Source organism: Vairimorpha ceranae, assembly GCF_000988165.1.
Source record: "Vairimorpha ceranae strain PA08 1199 chromosome Unknown NODE_105, whole genome shotgun sequence".
NCBI lineage: Eukaryota > Fungi > Microsporidia > Nosematidae > Vairimorpha > Vairimorpha ceranae.
The window spans coordinates 1-11,371 of NW_020169400.1; the positions used below are offsets into that span (position 1 = coordinate 1).

At 30.8% G+C, this 11,371-nt stretch overlaps 9 protein-coding genes across 9 annotated transcripts; 5 read left to right on the forward strand and 4 right to left on the reverse strand.

The window, feature by feature from the left end:
* Window positions 1-136, forward strand: AAJ76_1050002 (hypothetical protein; the record flags this gene model as incomplete). The annotated part of the gene is made up of 1 exon (XM_024473701.1): window positions 1-136. A coding segment is annotated over one exon (136 nt), but the record flags the coding sequence as incomplete, so codon positions are not given.
* A 2,107-nt stretch (window positions 137-2,243) lies between these two features.
* AAJ76_1050002507 (hypothetical protein) lies at window positions 2,244-2,507 on the reverse strand (the record flags this gene model as incomplete). Its single annotated transcript, XM_024473702.1, has 1 exon — window positions 2,244-2,507. The coding sequence occupies one exon, from the start codon at window positions 2,505-2,507 to the stop codon at window positions 2,244-2,246; it is 264 nt and encodes an 87-aa protein (XP_024329919.1).
* A 1,120-nt stretch (window positions 2,508-3,627) lies between these two features.
* Window positions 3,628-3,837, forward strand: AAJ76_1050003628 (hypothetical protein; the record flags this gene model as incomplete). Its single annotated transcript, XM_024473703.1, has 1 exon — window positions 3,628-3,837. The coding sequence occupies one exon, from the start codon at window positions 3,628-3,630 to the stop codon at window positions 3,835-3,837; it is 210 nt and encodes a 69-aa protein (XP_024329920.1).
* A 1,008-nt stretch (window positions 3,838-4,845) lies between these two features.
* AAJ76_1050005073 (putative transposase-like protein) lies at window positions 4,846-5,073 on the reverse strand (the record flags this gene model as incomplete). Its single annotated transcript, XM_024473704.1, has 1 exon — window positions 4,846-5,073. The coding sequence occupies one exon, from the start codon at window positions 5,071-5,073 to the stop codon at window positions 4,846-4,848; it is 228 nt and encodes a 75-aa protein (XP_024329921.1).
* A 228-nt stretch (window positions 5,074-5,301) lies between these two features.
* Window positions 5,302-5,427, reverse strand: AAJ76_1050005427 (hypothetical protein; the record flags this gene model as incomplete). The annotated part of the gene is made up of 1 exon (XM_024473705.1): window positions 5,302-5,427. The coding sequence occupies one exon, from the start codon at window positions 5,425-5,427 to the stop codon at window positions 5,302-5,304; it is 126 nt and encodes a 41-aa protein (XP_024329922.1).
* Window positions 5,428-6,344: 917 nt separating this feature from the next.
* Window positions 6,345-6,551, forward strand: AAJ76_1050006345 (hypothetical protein; the record flags this gene model as incomplete). The annotated part of the gene is made up of 1 exon (XM_024473706.1): window positions 6,345-6,551. The coding sequence occupies one exon, from the start codon at window positions 6,345-6,347 to the stop codon at window positions 6,549-6,551; it is 207 nt and encodes a 68-aa protein (XP_024329923.1).
* Window positions 6,552-7,720: 1,169 nt separating this feature from the next.
* Window positions 7,721-8,263, forward strand: AAJ76_1050007721 (pol protein; the record flags this gene model as incomplete). Its single annotated transcript, XM_024473707.1, has 1 exon — window positions 7,721-8,263. One exon carries the CDS (start codon window positions 7,721-7,723, stop codon window positions 8,261-8,263), a length of 543 nt encoding a protein of 180 aa, XP_024329924.1.
* A 1,209-nt stretch (window positions 8,264-9,472) lies between these two features.
* On the forward strand, window positions 9,473-9,610 carry AAJ76_1050009473 (krab-a domain-containing protein; the record flags this gene model as incomplete). Its single annotated transcript, XM_024473708.1, has 1 exon — window positions 9,473-9,610. The coding sequence occupies one exon, from the start codon at window positions 9,473-9,475 to the stop codon at window positions 9,608-9,610; it is 138 nt and encodes a 45-aa protein (XP_024329925.1).
* A 72-nt stretch (window positions 9,611-9,682) lies between these two features.
* On the reverse strand, window positions 9,683-10,291 carry AAJ76_10500010291 (hypothetical protein; the record flags this gene model as incomplete). Its single annotated transcript, XM_024473700.1, has 1 exon — window positions 9,683-10,291. The coding sequence occupies one exon, from the start codon at window positions 10,289-10,291 to the stop codon at window positions 9,683-9,685; it is 609 nt and encodes a 202-aa protein (XP_024329926.1).
* Window positions 10,292-11,371: the final 1,080 nt, after the last annotated feature.

Sequence of the window (11,371 nt, forward strand, 5' to 3'; positions counted from 1 at the left end):
TATCGCCTTCAAGATTAGTAAACGGCATATAGATGAATTTGAGTGGAGATGCATGCAATATGCATGTATCAAATATCAAACCACTTTGTTTATGAGACATGGTTCAATTCTTTCATTATTTAGAATTAATCTTTAAACAATTCTGAAGTCCATCTATTATTTTTCATTAGGCCTTGAGTTACAGTTATTTTAGAGCTAGCGCAGAGTAAAAAGGGGCCGTTATTGGCTTTAAAAGATTATAGGCTCAAAAATTAAACAATATTTTGTAGATCATCCTATTAAACTTGGCGGCTTCAACATTGTCGTGCAAGTCTACGAGACGAAATTAAATTTCAATGTAAAAAATCATCGTGGTCGACGTATACCTGTGTACTAGGGTTTAGCAATTGTTGATACTTCTTTTGTTTTAGCTTTGGGTTATTCTATTATTGTTGAAAATCTTTCTGCAGAGGTATTACTATCTATAATAAATCAGATTGTAATTCCTAGGAGTATTATAGTAACAGATGAATGGAAGTCTTATTCATCACTAAACGAATCAAATACATATCAGCATCAAACAAGTTGTCAAAAATACTGCTTTGTTGATCGTAATACCGTCACACGTACTCAAAATGTAGAGTCTTATAACAACAAACTAAAATTGGCAATTAAAAAAATGAAGGGTTTAACTTTAAAACAAAGAAAAGTATTTATACAAGGGTTTATGTATAGGAGGCGCCACTCGGACGATAAATTTACATCTATAATTAAATTTTTTGAGTTTTAATTTTTTTCTTTTTACGGGGCCGAATAATGGACTTGATCCAAAATTTAAGATCGAGTCTAAATCATAATATTTTAAAAAATCATGTCCAAACCACGATCTTGTAAAAAGCTTATTAAAAAATGTAAGTAAAAGCAAAGAAAACCATAGTTGAATTTATTTAATAAAAGAAAAAACATGGTTGGTGTTAATTATAGCTGTTTTTGAAAATTAAAAAATATAAAAAGTCAATCTGTTTTTTTTGATGTTTACGGTTCGTTTTACCACCGCTTATTCATTTGAAACCCCAAAGGATCTTTTAAGCGAATTTACCTACATTTGCATTTGATTTCCATATAAAAAAAAAGGGTAAATAAAATAAAAAAAAATTTTAAAGACATTTTACAAAGTTAAAAAAATGTAGGCAAAAACGCCAAGTAAAGAAAATCGTGATTAAATTACCACATGAAACTTTTTCTTGACGGGTAGATATTTTTAAATATTAATTAAGCATATTTTGAACAGGTGCGGTTATTTCTCTCCAGAAAAAAAATAAAAAAATAATTAAGAAATTTAATCATTTTCATTCATTTCAGTCAAACATTCTAATTTTTAAAAAACTCGTTATTTTTAAATCCTTCACGCCGCATATATTCAGCAAGATATTAATTTAAGTCTTCCTTTTTAGCGCCTTTCATTTTTTTGATATAAATTTTATTCTTATTCCAATACGATTTGATATGTTGCGTATGAACACTCTTTTCAGAATTAACAAAATTTAAGAACTGGTTTACTGTATAATGTTGAAAACCTAAGCCTGTAATATCCCCATATGCAACCCATTGATCTGAATAAATAATCGTACCAGGCAAGTATATTCTTCGAACAATATCAAGGAGGGTAGCTTTGTCTTTTCGGGCTACAATCTCCATGTATCCTCATGTCGATACATAACTTGTATCAACTATCCCAAAAACTCAGACTTGATGTTCTGACGTTCGTCCCCTATGATATTTTTGCTTGTGAACAAACAAGCTTTCATCAATTTGGTATATAATGCCAGGACCACCAAGGAAAATTGGATTTCTAATAAAGAACTCTACACATGCATTTCTAAAACTTCTGCACATGTCAGTTACCATATCGTGTCCTAGTCGCGTTAAGACGTCAATATTTTTATGCGAAGTGTTTATGCTCCAAAGATAAATGGCGTTTACTCTCATTTGTAAATCAATTCTTGTTTTTTTTCAAAAAACGAATCGTTTCTGATTGAAAGTGTAGTTTTAAACTTAAGACATTGTTTGTTTCTGCACTTCCAAACAAATTTTGTCTTTGGTCTTAAAACAAGCTCGCTAACCCATACCTTTAGAGCAATGAACACAACACATGCTCATTTTGATTAATTCTGAGGATTTGAGAAAGTTAATAGTACAATTTATATCAGTACCAATAATTGGAAAAACCTCTTCTCATATAAGAGTAAAAAATTATATCGCAGTTATTTCCCCCTGGGGGGAAATAACCACACCAATCCAAATATTTTGATTTGAGGAAGGGTCGAATGAAAGGTCGAATGTCGTCTCTTGCACCCACGCTTCGTACATCTATATATAATTTTATTACTATCTATATTTAATAATTTAATTTTACAAGGAGTACTGCAACTATTACAATATATAAATTCTTCAATAATATGGTTCATTAAAAAATCTAATGATTTTTCTCCATTGCTAAAGATCTTATGTTTAATTGTTATTTTCATTTTATGGGCTAGATTTTTTTAAAGTTTTAAATCCTTTCTTAAATATTTTAAAAGCAAAAGATTTATCAAAAAATACCAAACAAGCCCAGATCAAATTATAACTAAATATTAGCCACATTATATGTTATATTACTTTATTAAACCCCAATTAAGGTTATCAACAATACTTTTATTTGATTTGCTTTTTCCCTGCGTGGGTCATAATATTATTAAAAATTTATAAAATAAAATATTATTTGTTTCTCGACAATGGTTAAGACTAATATGGGGGCGATACAAACAATAGAGTTGTCTAATAATGACTGTGGCCTAGAGGCTAAAAGACTATTAGGAGAGCTGGAAATTGTTATGTATGCATTTGACATTGAGATGGTCGAAATGGGTTTTGAAGAAAAGAGATTTTTGAAAGAGCAAGCAGAGCATTAAAAGTTTATATGGTACGAAATTTAGATCAGTAGCATTTTTATGCCCACCGGGCATAAAAATGTTTTTTCAATGGAGTAAAATCTAATTTTTTAAAAAATAATAATAATAAAATCTAAATTAAACAATTGATATTATCATTTCAAACCCGCCTACTGTATCATTAAATTTCCAGCTAAATTTATTTATAAAATTTTTGTATAAGCTTTTTTTTTACTCCTTTTCTTTTTTTATGTCTTACTTTAGCGAATTGTTAAAAGCCTCCACATCCTGCGTATTAGCATTAGTTTCTGAGTTTATAAAAGTATACTTATGACAGACCGTGTCATGAACAAATCCCATGTTGTTAAGCACAGAATAGCTTTTATGCTCATCAGTATGTATTTTACTATTAGAAGCAACATTATCACAGATTATTGGTAACGAAGTTAAAGCTTTTTTATTCTCTATAACACAAGCAAAGCTTTTCTAATGTTCTCCTTAAATTCACCGACACATATGGCATCGGTTTTATTTGCGGGAATTCTCTCCTTAAGTGCTTTAATACTGTGATTAAGTGCCACTTCATAATAAATAAAAAGTTTCAAAGCTATGATGACACCGCAAGTAGACGATTTTTTGCTATTATATTTCTCTCAAACACAAAAATAGTGTACGTTAATTAATTCTCATTTTTGTTTTTTTTTTGTAACATTTTATGCCCAAAAACCAATCAGTGGCATATTTACGCCCAACGGGCATAAATATGCCACTGATCACAAAATTTGAATTAAGAAGAAAAGTTACAAGAGCTAATAGAAAAATGTCTCTAAAAGTTGAAGAGGAAGAAGAGAGTGAAAGAAAGAATAAAGAATATCAAGAGCTGACAGAAAAGATTTCCAATGCGGTCAAAAAGCAATATCTATAAATAAAAGTAGAAGAAGGTCTTTAGGTGTAAAACGTTTTTAACTGTGATAAAGTAGTACATATAGCAAAAAGTTGTTATTTCAGAAGGGCGAAGGGATGTTCTTAAAGAGTTATAATAAAAATGATTTAATTTTTTATGTTTTGAAAATGACAATGATTCAGAAATAACGATTAATAGAGGTTATAATAAGACTGATACGAGAAGAAAAAAAATTAAAGCACAAGAAAAAACATATGTGAGTGGCGTATTTGTAGGGTAGCGAACCCTGCTTAAATTATAGTTCTGATAAATTATTTATTAATAAACTTTTTGGGTTGACAACTTGTTATTTTGTTGATCGCCTCTTGTGTTCGTCTGTGGTATCCCACCACATTTAATTATTAATATTTTTTTATAAAAAAAAGCAGGAAAAGAAGGTCATGGTATTTTATAGAGAAGAAAAAAGTTCTTTAAAGAGAGACAATAAACAATCAACGAATAAATTCTATAAAAAGAAACATGTTGTTTGCTCCATATTAGAGCAACAGTTTCGTTACGGCCACCCCACTCAAGGTTATTCCATCGTAACATTCATCTGTATCTATTTCTTCTTCCTTTTTTTTTGGGGGGGGGGAGGGGGTAAAAATTTAATTTATATTTAAATTTTAAATTTAATAAACATTTAAAGGCCCCCTTTTGGGGGCGTTTGATTTTTTTTAACCCCCAATTTTCATGAAAAAAAATTTAAAGGGGTTCTTGAAAATAAAAATTTGTTATTTAAATATTTAATAATAGTCTGATAAAAGTTCTAAATCTTATTTCACCAAACAGTCTTGAAAACATAAAGATTTTAAAGTAAGGTTTGATTAATGTATAATTTCTCTTTCTCAAAGTAATTTTTCCCTTTATAGCACACCGACTTCCTTTAATAGTATTCGTGTGAATGCCGGTCTCTGGATCTTTAAAGCTTTTACTATGGTTAATTGTATAATGTTTGTATCCACGAGATGTTAACCCACTATAACCTTTCTATTTATTAGTATATATAATACTTCCTTTGGCAACGTATTTGATAATTAAAGTATAAAGAGTTAATTTATCTCGTTTTTTTAAACGAAGTAGAACAATGCGTCGTTCAAATGTTCTCTCAACCATTCCAAGTACCCAAACGCTGTCAACTCTATGACCACGGCTATATTTCCGTTTGCCAAATTTGCTTTCGTCAATTTCGACGACGATGCCTTCTCCGCCTATCATCTGAGGTCTTTTTAAATAGTGTCCGACTTTTTTAAATATTTTTCTGACTGCCTTATGTTAATATTAGTTATTGAACATATGGTTTTGACAGAATTTGTACATAGAATTAAAAATAGCTCTGCAAATTATTTTCCAGCATAATTTTGCATTATAAAACGGGGGTTTTCTAAAAAGAAAAGCCTTTCTTCTGCACTTTTTTTTTGTGCACTTAATAACATTTTTATTACTTCATGTCCAACTGTATCCCCCTAAACAATAAAAACAAAAAAATTTAGACGGCTTTTTATGCACTTCGTCTTCAAAAATATTCAAAATTTTTTTAAATTTTTCTTCCTGTCTCTTTATTGTGTTCATAAAACTTGGGGGTTAAAAAAAATCAAATTCCCTTAAAGAAGGCCTTTAAAGGTTCCCAGCTCTATAATTTTCATCTTTTTTCCCTTTATTCCTTTTTAACATAAATTTTAAAAGATTTATATCAATTAATTTCTTAGTTCTACATCTTACGGGAATGGTTTTCTTTCTACCATTCCAGTTACCTTCAATTGTGTTGGTATGTGTATTTGTTGCCTTATTTTTAAACTTTTAGAATGGTTGACAGTTCTATGCTCTTTAAAAAAATTGGTTAGCTCGACATAACCTTTCCAACATTTACTGAATATAAATGATTGCCTACAAATATATTTTCTACAGAATAAAGTGGGGTAGAACTGTCACACTTTGTCAACATTTGCTAGAATAATTCTTCTAGAGAATCTTTCTACTGCCTCTACTACCCAAACACCGGGTCTTCTCCACGAATTTGCCTATCTTTTTTTCAACCTAAAAATAGGGGCTAAAAAATAAAAAAAAAGATAATAATTCAAGAAACCAATAGCCACAGCAAACTGGTAGGCAAATTCGTGAAGTTAAGCAACCACCCGATATTTTTGTATAAATCAAGAGCATTTTAAAAAACCGATGTTGTTGTTTTTATCCTTAAAAATAACACCAACCCAATACTAAAACTTCAATACTACTAATCTAATATTACTGCCTCAATACCATTTTACCAAACTACATAACCCAGGAATCTAACCATCAATCATCTCATACAGCTATTTATCCTAACCAACCAATCTAATACTACCTAACCTAACCCGACCAAATCTAATACTACCCAACCCAAGACTACTATATATATCTGTATTTATAAATACAAAAAGTTGTTTTAATATAATAACAAAAGCACATATAAAACTAAATTGCCACTAAATTATTTAAATAAAATATTAATGATTCCTTTTAGAAGGGCAAAAGATTTAATTTTAAAGATAACCCTTATGAATATTACAATAGAACATGAAATTTTTCAGTATTTGGATATGCTAAAAAACTTTCTTATAAGCAATAATATTATAAGCTCCTCCATTTCGTGTTTTAGATGTGGCGATTTGTCTAGGTTGTTACCAATTTCTATAAGCAGCGGAAGTATAGGTTAAAGATGACAAAGAAAAGGTACTACAAACATCTTTTTTTGTTTCATTTTACTCTGCCCTTAACAAAAGCAGCAAGATTATTGTATTGCTTAATGTGTGGCACAAATTACTTTCAGTTGTCGATATTTTGGAATATCTGATACTACTATTGCAAAATATAAGTCTTTACTTTTAATTTGTTACAAAGACTGCTTTGAAAAAAGGTCTGTTGTGTCGGGAGGATGTTGTATAATTGTTGAGGCTTATAAAAGCATTTTGTCACGTAAAGGGATTATTAGAAATCCTACAAGCGCCGATGATACTGAAAATACAATTTGGATATTGGGTGGAATAGACCAAACAGAAAAAAGAAATTTTTTCTTTATAGAGATATTGTTCGTACTATAGAACCATTAACTGCGGCTATGATGCCTAATATCAACAATGATAGCATTCTATTTACCGATGGACACCCGCCATATCCGTTTGTTGCAAGAAATTTGAATTTTAGGCATCATATAGTTAATGATTTTGAAGGTTTTGGGTCAGAAGATGGCACCCATACAAACAAAATAGAAGGGTTTGGGGACCATATGAAAAGTACTATGAAGAATGAAATGGCGTTTTTCGTGACCATATCGATGCCTGGTTAATTCAGTATACATTTAAGCTAAGGTTTTTTGGGTAAAGGCGATAAAGAATTTTCTAAAATATATATTGATATTTTAAAGACTTTTTTTTAATTAAATTGTTAATAATATTTTTTTAACCCTTGTTTTACATTTCTTAAAGGTAGGAAAATTCGTGGAGAAGACCCTATTTTTCTGTTTAAAAGTGTTGTTTTCTGTCTAGGTATATTACTCCTTAAACATATTATTTTAATTTAATGTATTAATAGATAAGTACCATCATTTGAAGGTGTATTAATATTTATGTAAGAATGTTCTGCTGCATAATTTTGCAAACTACTGTAATCTTTAAAATTAATTTTGTCGTCTATCAATTGATTTATTCTGCATTTTCTTTTACATTTACTTATAATAAGTTTATTTCTGTGCAACTATATAATAAAAAAGTGAGTAGATTTTGCATTCAGCTAGGTTTTCTCTTTTTACTCTAATTTTAAAAAGAAAATTATCATTATAAAAGTTTATTATATTGTTTATTTTTTATTATTTTATTAAACCCTAATTATGTTAAGCACTAATATGGGGGCGATACGAACAGTAAAGTTATCAAGTGATTACTGTAACCAAGAGGCCAAAAGAGTATCGGAAGAGCTAGAGATTTTGATGTATGCTTTGGATTTAGAAAACGTAGAGAAGGAACATTGGAATAAAGAGGTTTTTGATAGAGCAAGTGGGAGTTTAAAAATTTTTATGGTCCGAAATTTAAGTAAAGAAAAAAATATTGAAGAGTTGAGAAAAATGTTGCTTTTGAGAGTTAGAGAAGAAAAAGAAATAAGAGCTAAAGAATATCAAGGTCTGACAGAGAAGGTATTGAGTACGGTTAGGGGAGTTATGAGTATGTATAAAAGAGAAGGAAGAGGTGCAGTAGTGAAGTGTTTTTATTGTGATAAACCAGGACATGTTACAAGGAATTGCTTTTTAAGAAAGGCCAAAGAAGGCTATAATTATAATAATAAAAATGATTTGAAGTATTTTAATTTTAGTGGTGAAAATGACACTGATTCTGCAACTATTTACGAGAGAGGATATAAAAAGACCTATAAATGATGAATTAAAGTTGTGATCCCACAGAAAAGGTTTGAAAATACAACTGAAGGAAAAAGAAGGAAGCTTAAGATAGAAGATTATATGAAGGAATTTAAAGAGATGTTAACGGATGACAAGTCTAAGATTAAATATTGTAAGATAGAAAAGTGTAAAATAACAACAGAGAAAGGAAAAGAAATTTTTAAGAAAGGGCAGGTGATCTCGCAGGCACTAATTAAAGATACCGTGAAACATTTGGAAAATTTAGAAGAAAGAGGTATTATAAGAAAATCATCTTCGACATGGAGAACCTCGGTAAGGGCATTAAGAAAACCTAATGGAAGTATACGACTAGTAAGCAATCTGGGGCTTTAAAGGATATAGTGGAAAAAAAGATAACTATAGGCTGTCAAATATAAGAGATGTTATTGGGGCGACGCAAGGAACGAAGGCTATGTCAGTAGTAGATTTAAAAGATGGATTTTATAGCATAGAGATTACGGAGGAGGATAAATACAAAACAGCATTTGAGTTTAACGGACGGGTGTACGAATGGAATTCAATGATCATGGGCTATAAGAACACACCCCAAATTTTGCAGAGAAACATGGATGATATATTTAGAGATTTGAAAGGAAAAGGAGTAGAGATATATATATATATATGGATGATATTGTTATATACAGTAGCAGTGTCAAAGAGCATGACGGGTTGTTTAGAGGGGTATTAAAAAGATTGAAAGATAATAAAGCTAATTTTATAAGATACAGCTTTGTGAGAAGAAGGTGAAACTACTGTGAGTTACGTTGAATGGAGTGGATATTATGCCACCAGAAATAAAAAAGAATGAAACCTTAGAGTTCCCAACGCCGACAGGAGTTTCTGATATAAGAAGGTTTTGGGGCTGACATGATGGTTTGGGGATTTTATAAATAATTGGGCGGCAAAAACATTAAACTTAACGAACAGTTTGAAAGGCGGAGGGAAAGATTGGAAGTGAACAGATAAGATGGAGAAAGAGTTTTTAACAATGAAGAAAACATTGAGTAATATGGGAAAACTACAAATTGTTAACTACGAGAAAGAGTTCCTGTTAAAAACAGATGCTAGCGCAATGGGAATGGGTGCAGTTTTGTTGCAGAAGAACTGAAAGAATGAATTGGTTTTCGTACAGTGGGCCTCTAAAAAGTTTATACCGACAGAATTACAATATCCTATACCCGAAAAAAAATGTACGCCATATTTTGGGCGGTTAAGAAGTTTGAATATGAGTTACGAGGAAGAAGATTCAAAATAGAGACCGACAATAAATCGCCTGCGGAGATTATAAATAAACCAAACTTTGATAACGCAAGAATAAACAGATAGGTTGAGAAGATACGAGAGTTTGACTTTGAAATAGACTATAGGACCGATGAATAAACGGTTGTTGCTGATTCATTAAGTCGAATTTATACAGCAGAGGAGAGTGAGAAAAAGAAAATGATTGAATCTAGGAGAGATAAACAGATGGAAAGAAAGAATAGTAAGCATATTAAAGAAGTAGATGTCAAGAAAATCTGGGTTTTCGATAATGGTAAAGAAACGGAAATTCCAGCAGAAGATAAACGAGAAAAGCTGATATATGATTGTCGAGTGGAATTGAGTCACAAATGTAGGACAACAGTTTACTACGAACTTAGAAAGAAGTATTGTTGGCCGGGTATTAAAGACCATATTTATCAAGTTATTAAAGGAGGTGAGATTTGCCAAAAATATAATAGAAAGACGAGCAGAGATAGTATATTTATAGCAACCAGTAGGTATCTGGAAAAAGTAAGCATGGATATGATCGAATTTAGAGAAAAAAAGTGTGTAGTGGTGGTCGCCGTAGATTATTTTTACAACAAGAATGTGGGAAAAAGTACTGGAGAATAAGAAGGATTTGGAAATTGTCGAATTTTTAAGGGAATTGTGCACACTGGGGGAAAACCCAGAAGGTCTTATAACAGATAATGGTAAATAATTCTGTAACAGAAAAATGAAGCACCCATGCAACCAATAAAACATAAATCACCAAAAAGTAAGCATAGAATTACACAAGAGCAATGGAAGAATTGAAAGAATCATAAGAACGATGAGAGATAGTATTTTAAAAAGTTGTAGAAAAAAATTTGAAGAGAAAGTTTACGAGACAATTGAGAAGTATAACTATAGTTATCATGTAGGTATAAAGTGTAATCCGATGGAAGCGGTTAAGGATAAAACGGGAGTAGTGATGATAGATAATAGTTCAGAAAGAGAGTATGCCAGAAGATTTTAAAATGGTTAATGAAAAATTTACAAAAGGACAAAAGTAAGAGTAGCGAAGAATGAAGATTTAAATGGATGTAGTAAGTATAGTAAGGGAAGATTTTTAGATCTGGGATAAATAACAAAAGTAGGTCTAAAAGACTCATATGTTGTTAAGCTTGAGAATAGAATATATGTTAAAAAGAGACACTATGATTTAAAAGGAATAGGCACGGGAGAATTGTTAAAGTGATGAGACCAACCGTCTGGTGCGGGGATGTTATATTTTATTAAACCCAAGAATGTTAAGCAATAATATGAAATTTAACGAAGACTTTTTTATAAACAATGAAAAGGCAATAGATTTGTTTTAGAAGACAATATAATCAGAAAAGAAAATGTATGTATTAAATGTAAAGGTAGAATGATAATTGTAAATGCTACCACGTATATAGACGGGCTTGTCTACAGATGTACCTCTAAGGCACGTGGGTCTAAGACTAGTCTTAAGAAAGAGTCAAAAATGGCCTCCCTTAATATAGAATTTGTAAAAATTCTAGGGGGGATGTATTGCTAGGTATATGAGTATACCTTAGCACAAGCCATTGACTTCTGCGATTGTTCAGAGAATACATATATTAAAATCAAAAACTTGATTTTACAGGTAATTTCTAAACAAGAACCAAAAAGTTTCAAGACAGGAGGAGAGGGGATTAGAGTGCAATTTGACAAAACTGCTATCTGTAATGGGAGCTAATACAAAACCCGTTTATTACTCTAGACAACAAACATAATGTACAATGGATAGTGGGGGTTTAGAGGAATGTAACCGTAGGAAATTTGTTTTAAAACTTGTTC